Source organism: Cydia splendana, chromosome 13, assembly GCF_910591565.1.
Source record: "Cydia splendana chromosome 13, ilCydSple1.2, whole genome shotgun sequence".
NCBI lineage: Eukaryota > Metazoa > Arthropoda > Insecta > Lepidoptera > Tortricidae > Cydia > Cydia splendana.
In genome coordinates, this window is record NC_085972.1 from 587,611 (window position 1) to 606,497 (window position 18,887).

At 36.6% G+C, this 18,887-nt stretch overlaps 1 protein-coding gene across 1 annotated transcript; it reads left to right on the plus strand.

Annotated features, from left to right (window-relative positions):
- Window positions 1–337: 337 nt before the first annotated feature.
- Window positions 338–17,453, plus strand: LOC134796345 (calpain-7-like). The gene is made up of 15 exons (XM_063768498.1): window positions 338–618; window positions 1,394–1,536; window positions 1,929–2,055; window positions 2,376–2,532; window positions 2,995–3,154; window positions 3,471–3,647; window positions 4,044–4,190; window positions 8,990–9,109; window positions 9,658–9,762; window positions 10,035–10,279; window positions 10,653–10,855; window positions 12,441–12,646; window positions 13,795–13,868; window positions 15,115–15,273; window positions 16,415–17,453. Exons 1-15 carry the CDS (start codon window positions 408–410, stop codon window positions 16,557–16,559), a joined length of 2,379 nt encoding a protein of 792 aa, XP_063624568.1. The 5' UTR covers window positions 338–407; the 3' UTR covers window positions 16,560–17,453.
- The last annotated feature ends 1,434 nt before the right edge of the window (window positions 17,454–18,887 follow it).

Here is an 18,887-nt window from a genome sequence, read left to right on the forward strand (position 1 = left end):
ATGACCTGGTATTGGAATTTTGGTTGCAATTTGTTTTGACACTGACAGAGGCAGCGCTACCACAGACAGTACAAATTTTGTTGTCACGATGTTGCGCAATGTATGCCACAAAAAAACTTGGCTAGGAATTTTCTCGCATTATGTTAACTAAGCTAGGCCGGGAAAACGCTAGGTTGAAGAAGAAGATTTTAATTAAGCTGAGAGTGGCTGAGAGACTTTACTATTAGCACTATTAGGAAAGAACAAACTCGGGAAATTATAATATGTGCAAAGTTTAATATCGTTTCGAAAGACGTCTCAAAGCCGTCAGTGTCAAAACTGTCAAATAATTGTTTTTGTGGGTCAAGCTGAGGATGCATTTCAATTTATAACATTAAATTAAGACTGCAGATGCTGATATAGATAAAATGAGTGATTTTGTAAACGCTACGGAGGCAGCATCGCTTGCTGTTACATTCGATCAAGCAGGACAGATAGATAAAGCGGTAGAATGTTACAGAACAGCAGCGAGACTATTGGATAGAGTTCGCGATCAAGTTCCTCCAGAACGGCAAACAGAACTACGTGATAAAGTACGACAATACCTTCAGAGAGCTACCCTCCTGCAGGAACAAAAAGGTAATTAACACGCAGGTGTATATTTTATGAATTAACACAGGTTTAAATCCAGTGCGTTTTTTGTCAATATCATTGGACCATGCATTGTGTGTTGATGACTCACGCAAGTATGAGTGTCGGAGTGATTTTTATTGATTTAAGAACGGTCTGTGAACCGTTATCTGGCCTAAGATTTTCATAGGACTGTTCATTTAGGTACTGCAAATTGGTATAATTTTAATAGTTGGTAATAATAGTTTTATTCTCCGAATTAATATGAGAGTAGGTACATAACTTTCTTAAATTATTTACATGCTACTCTTATAACATCAATATAGGTACTTAATTACCTACTACTAGAGATCATACAAATAATGTAATTAGATTTTTTGCATTCTTATTACTTAACAAATGTAAGGTCCTAGATACACAGAGTAATCAATAGAAATGTGTTCTATTTGTTATTTTGCTATGTTTAAGATTTATGAAACACTTTCTCCATAAAGCTTGTAACATGTGTCAAATATTCAATATTATTTTTAAACCCTATACACCCAGTCTGATATGATCCTGAGAGTTGATTACAGTTAAATGTGAATGTTAACACATGTTAATAGAATTAATTTTTAAGCTAATCTCAACTTTTCAGTTGGAAAGTGTTAACCCGTTACGAGATGATTATCTCTTATCTCATCGGTTTAAAGTAGTTTAAAATAAGACTGCTTTATTAAATCATGTTTTCACTGTTTTATATTAAGCTACAAAACTTGGTGTCATCTCATGAGCCTTATTTCAGACAATGCACAGCAAGCAGAGTGTGAGCGAGGGCTGCAGCAATGCTACTTCCTCCTGCAGCAGGCTCTGGATGCGGATGAAGCTGGACTTGAGGATCTGGCGCTGCAGTTGTACACACAGGCTGTGGAGCTGGCAGTTACTATAGTAAGTAAATGTGACTAATCCAAGATTGAAGGAATTCATGTAGACATAGCACTTTCGAATCATCAGTGGCAAAACCAACTTGTAGTACCAATTATTCTTATTCTTGAAAGAAATTAAATTGTTATAAACTATAAAGATGTCATGTTTTATCATATGAATTTTACATTAAGATTGTAAATAAAAAAAATACTAGTATTATAGAAAGTTTCAAAAATAAAAAACAACAAAAGTAATTCATTGAAATCTCAATTTAGTGTTTTATCAATATCATTTATGTTGTGTGCTATAATAATATACTAATAAGATTAATAACAGACAAATAATACTATTATTAACTTTATGAGTTGTATAAAAAAACGATAGTTTACAATTATCAATGATAATGATTTCAGAAATCAAGTGACCCAGACATACAGACTAAAGTAAAGAATTTGGCGAGACAGGCACTGGATCGAGCTGAGGAGTTGAAAGGGATCAACAAAATAGGAGCCATGTCGCTAAACGACCCAAAGAGGCCGCGTAAGTATCACAATACTATAATACCACTTATGGTCGATGAACGGACCATACAGTAATTGATAATACATTTAGGGTTTAAGTTAATTTCGTCAAATTCTTATTATACTTAATATGAAATAATACTCCATGCAATGTTAACCTAATTATGGCGTAACAATGAAATATTTGTGAAAAAAGGGTTAAAAGTTGTCTTGTATATTATGTAGGTAATTTATTAGGTCCAGCTTGAACCTTGGCTTTTTTGTGCACAGTATTCAATATTTTTTACAATAGTAGCATAATTGGCTGTTTTTTGTATTGATTTAGCTACATGTTTTCAGCACCAAACAAAGCCCAGCTCCAAAGAGAACAGAGTGTTCACTTAAAAGTGAGTGGTAAGCAGATCTACTCTAACGAGGAGAAGGAGGTTCTGAGGCAGACATCAAATATAAACAACAACTGCTTTCTGCCGTTCATGGATATTGATCTTTCAGAAAGGTGAGGTTTTTTTAGGTACAATGTATATGTAGTAAACATATTGTAATTAGCCTTTATTATTGAAGTCAGTTGGTAGGTTGGTACACAGTATATATTAATTCGGTTTCATAACTATAACTTCAACTCGTCCTTTGACGTAGACCTCCTCCATAGCTTTCCATTTGATTCTTACTACATATATTAAAGCGGAACATTTACATTGTATAACTTGAAAATTGCTCGACTTGTTTCGCTCTATAATGTGGAGCTTTAACAGGACAGGAGCCACATGCGTTACCTGACTGACGCAAACTTTGACTGCAGCTCACCGCGAACGAGTATTAGGTGACAGCTGCAGCAAAGGTCAACACTTAAATGCTACTAATATTCATGTAACATTTTGAATATTTCGGTGTTGGAACCCTCAAAACTCTCCCTCTGGGTACGCCCGTGCTTGCCACTACTTTCTTTTTTGTTTTACAGGTTCCAGTACGCAATTCCCTTCGAAGACCGAGCGAGCGAGCTAAAGCTGTCGTCCAAGCAAGCCAGCGAGTTCGAACGCTGGGTGCGACCGCACGAGATTTGCTCTGACCCCAAGATGATAGTCGGCGATCATGTTGACTGCTTCAGTATTAAACAAACCGTAAGTTTTATAAAAATATATAAATAAAACTACAATCATGGCAAAAGTGTACTAATCATAGACAAATAGTTAGAGGACAGGTTTTTAGGGAGGATGGCCGAGTGTTAGAAAAGAAAGTGTCATCATTCGTGAAACGGAATGCAAAGTGTAATAGAAATTATTTTTGGTACAATCATCTTGCAAATAAGCTAGTGAGTTTGACCTCTGGGCGCTGGAATAAAACAATAAGTTTACTTATGGTGGACCAGATTATCAAGTTCGGGGTAGTTATTTATGATAGTATCATTGTTTTATATTTTGTCCTTGACTTTTCCAGATAGTGTCAGACTGTTCATTTGTGGCCTCCCTCGCCGTCAGCGCCCTCTACGAGAAACGGTTCAACAAGAAAATCATAACATCCATCATTTATCCGAAGAATAAGAACAAGGATCCTGTGTACAACCCGTTTGGGAAGTACATGGTCAAGTTACATCTTAACGGAGTTAGGAGAAAGGTTAGTTCGTATAATTAGGATGTATGTATTATTAAGTTGGTCAGCTTCATAAAACTTATACACTCACCTGAATTAATAATTAGAATTCGAGATAAAAAATATACTCAGTTTTTTTTAGCATTAGGAAGAACTCCACAGTAAGCGTGCAGTTTTTATCAGGCTCAATTTCTATCAGGTCAATATTTATAATTTACTTCAAAATTTTAACGCAAAAAGGGCTTGATTTGGAGCCACAAGCTTACTTCTGCGAATTTAAAAAAAAATTAAGTAGGTATAGTGTTAATATTAGGACCATCTTATCCCGACGGAGAGATCCCAGTAGAATAAGGCGGTAGATTTGAAAAAATATTGTGCTGACAATATAGTCTACTATACCTAATAATGATTTGTTTTCAGATCATTATCGACGATCGATTACCATACAGCCGTTACGGCCGCCTGTTGTGTTCGTACTCGAGCAATAAGAATGAATTCTGGGTGTCGCTACTTGAGAAGGCTTACATGAAGGTCATGGGTGGATATGACTTCCCTGGGTCCAATAGTGTGAGTACATATAGTGGGTCAAGCAAATCTTGTCAGTAGCAATGTAAAGCAAACTAAAGTAGGGCAACACTCAAAGAGTAGTATTGCGCTAAGAAAAGCAGCAATGTACAATGTACATCGACCCAAAACTTTTTTTCCCGCTGAGCGCGCCCTACGTACGTCAATTCAAATTGTCACTCGCGGTTTATTGAAAATGTTTGAAATTGTTATTAATAGGTATGGACGGACAGTTTAAAAAGCGGTGTAAAATCGATGTGAATAAAAATGATTAACAAATTTGAAAATCTCATAATAAAATTAGAAGCGGACTGTGCCGTTAAACAAGAATGTATGAATAAAATCATTGCTTCCGCAGGTAGATGTCCTACTGGATTTTAATATTTTATTAGATTTCTCAGTTGGCACTGTAGGCATTGTAAGCACCTTAGCTTTGCTTAAAGTCATACACAATCTTATTAAATTTAATACCTATATTGGTATTTAATGGTGACACTGCAGAAATATTTCTTGAAATAGAAACGATTCAGAATGTAAACAAACAAGATGATAGCTGTTATTTGATTTTACAAAAGACAAATAGCTTTATCGCTATCATATTTACTTGACATTTCTGCCAAGAATTTGGCAGACAATTCTGCTCCTATTGAGCAGCCCAGTATGAACATGGAATTGGTTCCAGTCATAACCAATGATTTAATAGATTTAAACTAGGTGTTAAGACAAAAGATTCTGTCTCTGGCAATTTAGTTTTAAATAAATATAATGAAAAATACTGCAAACATGGAAAGTATATCCACCTGGTGCATCAAAATATTCAATGTATTAGAGGAAAAAATTTACAGATAGAACTTTTTTTGAATGATTTTAATATTGATATTTTATGTCTTACTGAACATTGGTTAAATAATAATGAATTAATGCCCCAATTTAATAATCACCAGGCGGGAAGTTCGTTCACCAGACTTAGTTCCATACATGGTGGGTCATTAATTATATTAAATAGTCAGTTAAAATTTAAGGAACGTAAGGACATTGTATCCATGTCTGTTGAACGGACTATAGAACTAAGTGCAGTAGAATTAGAGCAATTTATTGTTGTCTGTGTGTATAGGCCGCCATTAAGTAATTTTGAATTATTTGAAAACATAATGGAATCTGCCCTACTTAAAATATCATCTTCTAGTAAGAAATTGCTTATATGCGGCGACTTTAATGTAAATATTATGGAAAATTCAACAATGTCTTGTAGATTATTGAATCTTTTTAAATCTTGTAATCTCAACCACATGTTTATGGAGCCCACTAGAGTGACTGCTACTAGTGCAACCTGTATAGATAATATTTTCACAGATATTTTTCCTATTGCTAAAAAAGTTATCAGCAATTTAGAATCAGACCACTTAGGTCAATTAATGGTATTTGAGGCATTAAGGAAAAATACCATGAGAAAACAAATAACTTTTGTACCAGTAACCTCGGACCGCGTGGAAAGAATGAAGCTAAGTTTAGTTCAGGCGCTACCCTTTTGTCTTCCGATATGAGTCCTAATAGTATGTATAATTCATTCTTTCACACTTTTATGGATCATTATAATGCGATATTCACCTCAAAATCGGTCGTAGTTAGTGGTGCATCAGTTTTTAGTGAGTGGGCTACTGCGGACTTACATCAAAGAAGACGTGAACTGTATGCCTTATATGAGGAACGGCGGTTTAATCAGAGTGATGAATTTAAAGAACATGTGAAGGAGTATTCGAAGAAGTTTAAAGTAGATTGTCATATAGCTAAGCGAAATTATTTAAGTCAGAAAATAAAAAGTAGTTCCGACATTGTTAAAGCAACCTGGAAAGTTATAAATGTGGAGACTGGTCGCTCTAAACACACAATTAAAGAGCTTAAACTAAACATTGATAACAAAATTATAGATTCCAATTTAGAAGTAGCTACAGAATTTGAAAAATTTTTCACCGAGGTACCAGTATCCACAACTAAGGATTTAAATTCATCACCCTCATCTGCTGTTACATTATTAAAACATAACGCTCCAGAGTGTTGTGGAGACCTTCATTTTGAACATGTTTGTACCTCAGATGTAATAAAGGCGTTTAAATCAATTAATGTCAAAAAAACTAATGACCTCTGGGGAGTCTCTGTCCATGCTGTCAAATCCTTAGTTGAAATTGTAGCGCCTGACTTGGTAGTTATATTTAACAACAGTGTTGATTGCGGCGAGTTTCCTGATCTAATGAAACATAGTAAAGTAATTCCTTTATTTAAATCTGGTAGCAGCTCTGACCCCACTAACTTTAGACCGATATCTGTGCTACCAACATTTAGCAAGATTTTTGAAAAATTAGTTCTTTCTCAATTAGTACGACATTTTAACGTTAATAATTTGATGCATAATAAGCAGTTTGGTTTTACACGGGGTCGCTCAACAACCGATGCCGGTGTTGAGCTAATTAAGCATATTTTCGATGCCTGGGAGGAGTCACGAGATGCTTTAGGTGTCTTCTGTGATTTATCTAAGGCCTTCGACTGTGTTTGTCATGAAACATTAATCAGGAAACTTCATTATTACGGAGTTAGAGGATCGGCACTGAATTTACTTAAGTCCTACTTAAATGGTAGAATACAAAGGGTCGATGTGAATGGACAGCAATCACCTGGGTCATTGGTCTCTATGGGTGTACCACAGGGGTCAATATTGGGGCCTTTCCTGTTCCTTATCTACATAAATGACTTGCCATTCCTTGTTAAGACCCACCATGATATAGTATTGTTTGCAGACGACACCTCACTTATTTTCAAAGTCAAACGACAGCAACAAGCTTACAATGATGTAAACAATGCCATTTCAAAAGTAGTAAATTGGTTCAATGTTAATAATTTATTGTTAAATGAGAAAAAGACTAAATGTATTAAGTTTGTCACTAGTAGTAACGTAAGGCATGTGCAAACAAGTGTCATTGTGAAGGATGAGGAATTGGAATTAGTTGATAGTACAGTTTTTCTTGGTATAACTTTAGATTCTAAACTCCAGTGGGGTCCCCATATTGCTACTCTTTCGAATAGACTGAGCTCTGCAGCTTTTGCAGTGAGCAAAATCCGTCAGTTAACTGACGTGAAAACAGCTCGATTAGTATATTTTAGTTACTTCCATAGCATTATGGCATATGGTATTTTACTGTGGGGCGGTGCTTCAGAGATAAATACCATTTTTGTTCTGCAGAAGAGGGCTATTCGAGCAATATACAAAATGAACCATAGAGACTCACTTAGAGATAAATTTAAGGAAATTGACATAATGACAGTGCACTGTCAATACATTTATGAGAATATTCTGTATGTACATAAAAATATTGTAAATTTTAGGAAAAATTGTGAAATTCATAATATTAATACTAGAAATAAACATAAGCTCGCAGTGCCCTTCACTCGGCTCCATAAAATTAAAAAATCATTCATGGGTAATTGTGTAAGATTTTATAATAAACTTCCAAACCATATTACTGAATTATCTATTAATAAATTTAAGAATTATGTAAAGCGTAAACTTATTTCTAAAGCTTATTATACCACACAAGACTACATGAATGATATTACAACGTGGGATTAATTGTTATTCGAAATGATTATTTATTTATTAGGTACATTTGATTATTGATGAGGAAATGGATATTCCGATGTAAGTAATACTATCTACTTCTTTTGTTACTTATGCTTTTTTTTGACATTTAGATTTTATTCTAGAAATTCTAGACTAGTATTTTTTTATACAATCTTTTTAATGTTTGACGATTCTTTTGTGAAATTCTTAGTGTTAAATTTGATATGTATAATAATCCAATTTTATTATGGAATAATATTAACATCAATAAATTGCTCTGATAATTAGATTAAGATTAATTACGATTCATAAGAGCTTGTTGCTAGGCCTACATGAATAAAGTATATTTTTGATTGATTGATTGATCACGATCCACATTCCACAGATCAAACACAGATGACACGCGATTTTCGAATTATTCGAACACAGTGTTGCTAAACCGCGATTTTTCAAATTTGCCGCCGTTTGCTACTGACAAGATTTGCTTGACCCAGTATATCTATCATACTTACATATTATAGCTGTGAAAGTTTGTTTGTTTGGACGGATTTTTGCAAGCAAAAATAAACGTGAACGGATTTCGATAATTGCAGATGAGTTTATTTGCAAGAATATTAGGATACCTATAAAATAAGAACACTAGAAATTGATTAAGACACAAAAACAAACAAATTAGCGGTTGTCTATGAAAATTTGTTAATGCTAAAAAAATTGTGGGGATGTCTTTGTTGAGACTTTCGTGACCCAAGAGACAACGAGTATTGTAGAAAAATGTTGTAAGGATTTCCTCACTGCCGATTTCCGTGTGATAGTTAAGTTAATAGGTATGTACTATTACATTATTCCTCAATAGTGACCCAAGAGACATTGCAAAGCGCTTCCCATAGCACCCATTACATACGTACCTACGCTTTCAAAATAACAGTCATAGTATCAAGTAGGTTATGTATTGATGCTTGCATCAGTTATTTATTTATTTAAACATTATTGCACACTATAAACTTTTACAAAAGGCGCACTTAATGCCTTCTCTACCAGCCAAACATTGGTTGCGTCAAACAAAAACTTAAAATTCGTATCCGCGTAGGGCCGAAGGCCCGAAGCGTCCAGGATTTAAGTGCTTTAACACAGAACAATAGTACAAGTGTCTAACCTACTTGTATAACCCAATGAGTTATATTTCTCACAGAATATAGATCTGCACGCACTGACCGGCTGGATCCCGGAGCGGTGTGCGATCCGCAGCGAGCCGGATTTCAACAGTGACGCCCTCTATGAGATCATACGGACGAGACTGCAGCGAGGCGAGGTACCTACGCATTCTCTGAATTTTGTTAATTCCCTACGATTTTGACCTTGATTCTACATGACTTGTGACAAATGATTTTAAAAGTATGTATTTCTTAAGAGCGAAGTAATTACATTGGCCAGTGGTGGGCAAACTTTCTTCAAGGGGGGCCAGAAAATTTAAGAAAAGAGGACGGCCATAATTGCTGCGAAAATGTATTTTGATTTGCAATTATCGTCTATCAATCTATCTGGCCTAGTCTATAGACCAGAAATGAATACATGAGCGAGATTGTCTTTGCATTCTAGATAAAAAGTTGTCGTTGGCAGTAAAAGTCAGCGATACTGTCGTTTGTGGCGCATAAGCTATCGCTGCCAATCGGACAGCTGCTAAAAATGGATTTGGACTTGATAGCAAGGATACTTCCCTTCATTGAATTTAAACTGTCGTCAGTCATACTAACTCAAGCCAAAAAATACATGTCATAAAACATACATGTCGCGCGAGTGACTAAAATTTTATTACGTGAGTTTAACCGTATTTTTTGGCTTATATTTTCATTTGTTTAGGTACTGGTAACAGCGGCCACAGGCACTTTAAGTGACGCGGACGGCGAACGAACGGGGCTTGTACCCGCACATGCGTACGCCGTACTGGATGTCAGAATCGCTAATGTAAGTATTTATAGGTTAACTTAACTCAAACAGTTGTGGAGTTATTTTTGTTGACTACAGCGTGTTTAAAGTTAAACCTTGCTGTAAAATTGCTAAATCTAGCACGATATATAAATATGCTGAACTAGGGGGACTCAAGAGACAACTGTAGTCTTTTATATCGATGTGTTGATTTTTGTAAGTCTTACAATTTTTTTATATCAAACTTTTTATTTCTGTCCCTTGAGTCATTATATTACAAATCTAAAAGAAATCGTAATTCAAAATTCCAGGGCGTGAAACTCTTAAAACTCAAAAACCCCTGGTCCCACCTCCGCTGGCGTGGAAACTATTCCGAGCTCGACACCCACCACTGGACCCACGACCTACGATCACAGCTCAACTACGACCCTGACAGTGCGGCGCAATATGATAATGGGGTGTTTTGGATAGACTACGCGAGTATTTTGAACTTTTTCGACGTTTTCTATCTCAATTGGAACCCGGATATGTTCGAGTACACATATTGCATACATCAGTAAGTATTTTACCACATAATAGTCTGTTTGGTGCAATGGTCCCTGAATAACCAAGCTAAATTCTTATTTGGTGCTATTAAACCATAGTTTCAAAGTGTGACCCAGGAGACGTAACCATGGCAAAATAATTGATTCACCCAAATTCAATAACTAATGTTTACAGTAGTTACACTACTAGGAACATGAATGAACTGTCATGTTCTAGCAGATCTGCACTAGCAGATCAATATGACACTGAGATTGATATTCGAAAAATCTCAATATCGCGAAGTCTGTCCAATACGGGATGTATTGGACAGACTTCGCGATATTGAGATTTTTCGAATATCAATCTCAGTTTTTTTTTATTTAAAATTGGGTCACTTTTTCCAGAAAATGGGATGCCGGCAACGGCCCAGTGAAAGACGCATACAACATCGGAGAGAACCCTCAATTCTCTCTCCACGTGCACGGCAAGGGGGCCGTGTGGTTGTTGCTAACCCGGCACATCACGCAGATTGACGATTTTAGGGACAATAAGGAGTATATCACGTTGTTGGTTTATAAGAATAATGGGAAACGAATTTATTATCCATGTAAGTACTAACAGAAAAAAACAAAAAGTTAACCTCCTCAAACAAGCGTTGCAAACCTTTAAAAAATAAAGGTGCATTGATACTATTGATATCAGCGCCATCTATTAGTATTGCTTTGAAACTTAAGGAAGCGTGTCTGAGGACAGTTACATTACACTGATTTAAACTTTCACGATTATTAAACATTATCAAACTGCACAACGGGACTTAATCGCGTATTTAAGTTTTAAGATTTACCTCCGACGTTTCGAGGACGGCGTTGTCCCCGTGGTCTCGGAGAAGACTGGCTCAAGTTGACATCAACATCTTCTAGCCGCGCGAGTTTTTCGAACTACCCGCACTTGCCGTATGTAAAAGGGGTAACGGATAAAGTTGGCACAGTACTTGGAAAGTACTCTATAAAGACGGTGTACACACCTTTATCCAAAGTAGCAGGGAGCCTAAGGTCACCGAAGGACGTTATTCCGTTCCAGTCACCTGGCGTTTATAAAATAGATTGCAGTTGTGGTAGTTCCTATATCGGAGAAACTAAGCGCACCATAGCAGAAAGAGTTAAGGAACATATCGCAGCTGTCAAAAATCGTCAGGTCAACAAGTCTGCGGTGGCTGAGCATTTGCTGGAGTCAGGACCAAACCACTGGATTGAGCTGCATAACCCTAAAATCCTCTCCACGGATCGCCATTTCTACAGTAGAAAAGTGCGGGAAGCCATTGAAATCAAAAAACATTGCAATTTTAATCGGGACGAGGGTTTTAAGATCTCATCCACATGGAATCCAGTCATTAGTAAATGTAAGCGGAAACGAATATCGACAGTCGATAAATCGAATATCGTTAGTGTTGTGTGTCGACAGAGTGACATCCCTAGTGCGCAAAACGTTCAAACTGATAAACAAGACCAAGTGCGGGTAGTTCGAAAAACTCGCGCGGCTAGAAGATGTTGATGTCAACTTGAGCCAGTCTTCTCCGAGACCACGGGGACAACGCCGTCCTCGAAACGTCGGAGGTAAATCTTAAAACTTAAATACGCGATTAAGTCCCGTTGTGCAGTTTGATGACAGTTACATTATCAGGACGGCCGAGTGTAGGGTATGATTTCTTGAGATATTTTTGTTCATTCACTGTTTTGAATATCAAGTTACCGCAAGCAAAATAACTTGTAATTGGTAGAATCAGTCTAAGCTAACTCTGCGGCTGCACCGTTTTGAACATAGGTGAGGGAAGGTAATTTTAAACGTCATGTTTTCATATAAATTTTACATTAAGGATGACATTGCCACGTCATTGCAAATGTCATAGAGATTCTTGGTCCGACTCTAGGCCTTATCACAGAATAAATAATAGTACTAGGTACAGAAGACTCACTCTCTAACAATACGGTTACGGTCAGCACAGATGTGGCCGCTAGGTGGCGACAGCGCCACGCGCGGCTTATGGCTTTCCCCAAAATTGGTGTGGAACGGATGTACTTTTAATCGCGGAGTGAGCCACGCCTGGCCTTATTGCGAAGACATTAGGACTAAGATGGTTGGTTAGTTAAGTACCTACTGGTCCTTTATTTTTTTTATTAAATATCTTATTTCAGACGAGCCTCCCCCCCACATCGACGGCGTCCGCATCAACAGCCCCCACTACCTCTGCAAGATCATCGTCGGCGAAACCAGCGCCGACAAATACACGCTAGTCGTCTCACAGTACGAGAAGTCACGGACGATATACTACACGTTACGGGCCTATGCGACTTGCCCGATTTCGATGGAAAAGTTGGAGAGCTATCGGCATACTAAAACAGTAAGTAACCATAACCCGTAAAATTACTTAGAATTCAAAAATGTTCTATGGCAAAATGACTTCACAAATTGTCATTTTTTAGACAGAGGGAAATCTTAAAATACCTATATTATTATACTAGTTTTTGCCCGCGACTTCGTCTGCGTGGAATTAGTGACAGCAGCTAAAGTAGGTATAGCGCCTGGATAATGCTAATAGCAATCATTCAATTCGCGCATTGCTTACTTCAATTATTAGGCAATTAATTAACTCTTTCAATTCCACCCCCCTTTGCACTCTCTTCAGGGATGATTTCCGACATAAAAACTATCCTATGTCCTTCCCCGGGGTTGTCTATTGTTTGTCCGAAAATTATATAAAATAATACTCATATGCCCGAATTTTATTTGCCCGAATTTCATTTGCCCGAATTGTTTGTTTACCATAAAAATGATGTGACATACTCTTTGTTTACCCGATTATTAGATTCCAGAACGTACGAGTGCCATACGTGTTATTGTCCATATTATTAATTGTAATAATATTATTTAATAGAATATTTAACCTCACCTAACCCACTTTTCCAGTAGTATTTCTTTTCTGTAAGGGTCTCAATTCAAACCTAACCTAACCCACTTTTCTGATAGCATTTCTTTTCTGTAAGGGTCGCAGTTCAAACCTAACCTAACCTACTTTTCCAATAGCATTACTTTTCTGTAAGGGTCGCAGTTCAAACCTAACCTAACCCATTTTTCTAGTAGCATTTGGTTTCTGTAAAAAAAATATATTATGGCTAGTGATAATTATGGCTTACAATGATGATGACAAATGATATTATTGAAATTGATTTTATGGGAAACAAAGTTTCTGGCACGTGACTAATATAGTAAACAATAAGTATTGCATATGTAATTATGGGAAACAATATAATGGCTGTTGACTATTATGGCAAATTAAATTATGGCAAATGAAATTCTGGCAAGTGGGTGTATACCCTTCCCCGGGACTCGAACTATCTCTATACCAAATTTCAACTAAATCGGTTCAGCGGCTTAAGCGTGAAGAGGTAACAGACAGACAGACAGACACACTTTTGCCTTTATAATATTAGTATGGATAGTATGGATTGTCTTATTAATTATCTTTTTTAATTTACTATATAATTTCAGATCTCAGGCGAGTGGGTGGGGCGGAGCGCCGGCGGCTGTGAGAACCATCGTGACACTTACAAGAACAACCCGAAGTAACACTTTCCTTTCACATTTTAATTCTTATGTCGTGGGATACTTATTATCAGAGTGCGGAATTGCTCATAGCAAAAATCAAACGTCAATAGAGTTGGAACGTTGAATTTTATCGACTTTTTCAGCTATCGATAAGTTCAGTCACCTATTACATTTCTGACTTTAACAATTAACCTCTTTGATTAGCTAGTTGACTAGTTTTAATAATGCAGTACTAAGTTAAGTAGTTTTTAAAATTATCGTTTTATATTGTCTTTTATTTAAATGTTATTCCGTAATGTTCATATGAAGTATATTATTGTTTGCTTATGGATTTGAGGTTTAGTTTTGTTAATAAATAAATAAAGATACGCTAGGTTAATATAATTTCAGTTTATTCGATAGTCGATAAACTTCAACGTTCCAACTCTATTGACGTTTGATTTTTGCCATGAGCAATTCCACCCTCTGCTTATTATTCAAAGTTGAAAGAGTTGCACCAGAATTTGCTGCACAAAGTTCAACAGGGTGGGGGCAGCTGTCATTTCATAGAGAACTGTTAAATTTACATACACGCAAATGTTAAGGAAATACGATGACGTTTGCTGACGGTTTACTGCAACCGGCGCTAAGGCTCTTTAATTAAAAAACCGGCCAAGTGCGAGTCGGACTCGCGCACGAAGGGTTCCGTACCATTACGCAAAAAATCACGTTTGTTGTATGGGAGCCCCACTTAAATATTTATTTTATTTTGTTTTTAGTATTTTTTGTTATAGCGGCAACATATTAAATACATTATCCTTAGAGGATATAACCAACGGAGACGCCATACCTATAATTTTCGGTACAAAATAGTCTGCCGTTTTTTGCGGGGGAGGGGCACATCAAATGTATACGTAACGTAAACATAGCCATGTCAGATAAACGTCAGTCCATACATGTGGTTGACATGTCGTTGACCATTGGCCGCCTATTTTCGACAGAGGGGGACGCCTGTTAATTACCACTCCGTTGGTTATATTCTCTAAGACATTATCCGTGTAAATTTCAACTGTCTAGCTATCACGGTTCTCGAGTTACAGCCTGGTGACAGACAGACGTACAGACGGACAGCGGACTCTTAGTAATAGGGTCCCGTTTTTACCCTTTTGGGTACGGAACCCTAAAAACGAACCAGTTAAACAATCTAAAAATAATGCATTTTAAGCTTCTGGAATCTCTGAAAATCTGTACATTAAAAAAAATAATAGTCTATCGTCTTGCCAGGATCTACATCACCGTGCCAGAGAGCAGAGTGCCGTGTCGTGTAGTGGCGCAACTAAAGGGTCCCAAGCAGTACCAGATGGGTATGGACGCGAGGGTCGAGTCCATCAGTGACCCCAACGTTACAGCGCCCTTCGTCAAAGAGTCCTCGGGCGCTTACAGGTAAGAAATAAAAGAAAATTGGTCTACAAAGTCAAAATAAAAGAAAGAATATGTAATAAAGTAATAATGTAGCTGTGAAAAATTTGCGAAAAGAAAAACTTATTTAGGAAAAAACCGGCTTAAAAAAACTACGGGATAGGTTTTTTACTGTAAAGGTTTTGTTTACAGACACTGATTTGACAAGTGAGGCTTCTTTGATAAGTTTTAAGTTATCAAAGATGGCGTTGGTGAATTTTGTCGTGTATTTTAGTTTAAAATTACTTCTTATGCGCCGTATTAATGTGGTCTTCTAACAGGGCTGAATCATCATCATCTTCCTCGCGTTGTCCCGGCATTTTGCCACGGCTCATGGGACCCTGGGGTCCGCTTGGCATCTAATCCCAAGAATTGGCGTAGACACTCGTTTTTACGAAAGCGACTGCCATCTGACCTTCTAACCCTGAGGGTAAAGTAGACCTTATAGTCCGGTTTCCTCACGATGTTTTCCTTCACCGAAAAGCGACTGGTAAATGTCAAATGATATTTCGTACACAAGTTCCGACAAACTCATTGGTACGAGCCGGGGTTGAACACAACACACTAACAGGGCTGAATAATAACAAGAAATAGTTGAAACCCCCTTTCTTAATTTGTAAATTCCACAGATCTGGCTTCGTAGTGTTAGAGTTACCAGTCGTTAGGAGAGGTGGTCTATAAACTTGATCTTCAGAAACCCATATTTTTTGAAGATCTTTACTTAGCTTTTATTTTCTGGGTTTAAAAAAGTCTTGATTATTTCGATAATTTGTCGTCGTCGTTTAAAATCCTGGTTTGCTATTTCTTGGTCTCAAAAAAGGCATATTGAAGGTCTTGCAATTAGGCCATAAATGTTTTAGTTTTAACCTCCTGAGACTAAATCATTACAATGTACATATTCGTGCAATCTAATTTGAACCTTTCATAAACCAAATAAAGTAGCATTTCTTTTACTTCATTGCTTATTAAAAAAAAACGAAATTCGTTCTAATTTACTAATAGAATAAGGTACAAATTAAAAATTTGAAAACTTTATATGGTGGTTCTTACGAGGTTAAAGCATTTTGGTCTTAATTTTTGGCGTTATTAAGAAGTCTTCTTTTTAAATTGATCTTCTTGTTTGCAGATCCGGTTTCGTAGTGTTGGAGTTGCCAGTCCTCCCGGCGGGTCGGTACGTCATAATGCCGTCGACATACCACCCGGGGCAGGAGGGGCCCTTCATACTGGAGCTCAAGTCCACCATAGAGCTGGCGTGCGAGGCGCGCGGCTAGGCGAGGTGGAGCAGGGCGAAGACTGACAATGCTATATATTAATATTTATACATTGAGAAGTGTTTCATAAAGGTTAAGATTTTTTAAGAGTCTTAAGGCCACTTGTACCATTCACTAACCCGGGGTTAACCGGTTAAACCTGGAGTTATCATGGTTACCAGTACAATTTGACACTGCGTTAACGGTTTAACCGGTTAATCCCGGGATAGTAGGATGATGCAAGTGGCGCTTAAAAGTAAAATTGCAGCGCAGCGCTGGTGCAGAACGCTTTGCTGCCAAGTTGAATGACGATGTACTAATTAATTTTTCTTGCAGCATCGCTGTTGTAATTGGAATATTACCTTAACTGGCGACAGTGGTTACATTACAAAGATTCTTGTCATTGGTCAAATACGAATCAAGATATTAGACTTATTAATATTAAGGCCAATGTGGAGAAGACCGGCATATAACATTTTTGGTTGGGAAGACCGTCATAGAGCAAGAACTCTCGTATTCGTACACGTAGTCAGAAAGGAACAGCTTCACTCCATCTGTTCTACCGATCTTCTGTGAGTGGAGTATGCGTATAAACGCAAAAGTTAAAAGCGACGAAAGAGCCAGTAGACGGTCTTCCCTTATAGACGGCCTGTCCCACATTGCTCTTATTTAATATTAACATTTGCGTCCACCATAATGTAATTTACGGTTATTTGGGTCAATAACAAAAAAATCTGTTTAATGTATTTTATATTACTGCTTTAGAATTTATAGATGATGAGACATTCAATATTAGACCATAAGCCACTCATTTAAGGTTGTTTTTGTCCTCGCTTCTCTTAATACCGCCTAGTCGCATTTTCTCACGTCTATTACCTACTGCACTCTGTGATATGACACGTTACAGTAATATTTTTTTAAGTCTTAATAGCATAGCCACCGCCATACAATAATTTTAAAACGACCTCTAGAAATAACATCAAACTTGACATGAACATTATAGGTATTTTTCAAACAGCATGCGTACGGTGACAGATATGTCATCTCAGTACTATTTTGCGAGATTTTGCGTTTTAAGGTTATAATTTGTATGGAGATGACATCTGTAACCGTACCCATGCTGCTTAAAAATATTATAAAGTATCATAATTATGCATCTAACATTCAGGCCTATTCGGATTTCGAGATAATCACAAGATCTTGAGACGATTTAGAGATCAACTAGATATATGTACATTAGATATCGACTAGATGTGACTTGGATATCTAAGTCATAACTTGTCGAAATCGTTCAAGAGGACCTCCAGAATCGCGGAAACGTCAAGTTTGACATATCTATCTTACAAATATCTTTAAATTATCCGTATCGTAACTTGTTGAAGTCTAGTAGAAATCTAATTCATTTTCCGAATCGAGCCGATTGTAACTCCAAGAAAATAGAGCTAGTAGAAGTTTTATCATTTATTGTATGGCGGCGTAAATTCTTATGACTTTTAGATCCCGAAAATTAGTTGCAATAGTTTAAATTATTATTGAAATTTAATTTGGTTGGTTTATTTTAGTTTTAATTTTGTAACAGAAATAATGACAGTAAAATATGTAGTTTTTCTAATGAATCTCTAAAACAGTTTTTATTATAATTAAATAAATTTTAGATGACGAGATTTAAATCACAGTGTCTTAAAATATATAAATGTAACAATCGGTTTTATTTGCGTTTTGTGTGATATTTTGTAGATTGTAAGCATCATATAAATGAAGTTGTAAAAAATATTTTTATAAAAGATCGTTAATACCTAAATATTTTTATACAATAATATTTTGTTTTATTTTTTTTATCGACGAAATAGTTATTTACGATACAAGTGCGGAAAAAGGAAATTCGAAACGAGTGGCGATAAATTAAAACACGACCGAAGGAAGTGTTTTAAATCGACACGAGTTGCGAATTACCTATTCGCACGTGTATCGTACAGTGTTTTACAGTACCTACATAATATATGGCCCTTTAAACTTTTGACATCGCACGAAAAGTGCTATTTTACGCAATAGTGCGGGAAAATAGGACTATTATGTACCTCACTGTAAAATATTATGCCGTATCTAAATCTATGTATATCGAATAGGTAACCCTGAATTTTAAAAGCTCCAATAGGCCTCCAGCGCAAAATCAATTAAGTGTAGAAGGAAAAGCGGCTTTCACACTCCATGAAACTTACATACATACAAATACATACTTCATCTCACACTTATTCCCCTTTATAAACTAACATATTCCACGCCGTTTTCTACACTAAAGAACACTAAAAACGGGTCATTGTGTATGAAAAAATGCACACAAACTGACCC

Coding starts and splice junctions, on each gene's coding strand:
- LOC134796345 (XM_063768498.1), top strand. CDS start 408: ATGAGTGATTTTGTAAACGCTACGGAGGCAGCATCGCTTGCTGTTACA. Junction 2,533..2,994: donor GATATTGATCTTTCAGAAAG/GTGAGGTTTTTT, acceptor TTTGTTTTACAG/GTTCCAGTACGCAATTCCCT. Junction 3,155..3,470: donor GCTTCAGTATTAAACAAACC/GTAAGTTTTATA, acceptor TGACTTTTCCAG/ATAGTGTCAGACTGTTCATT.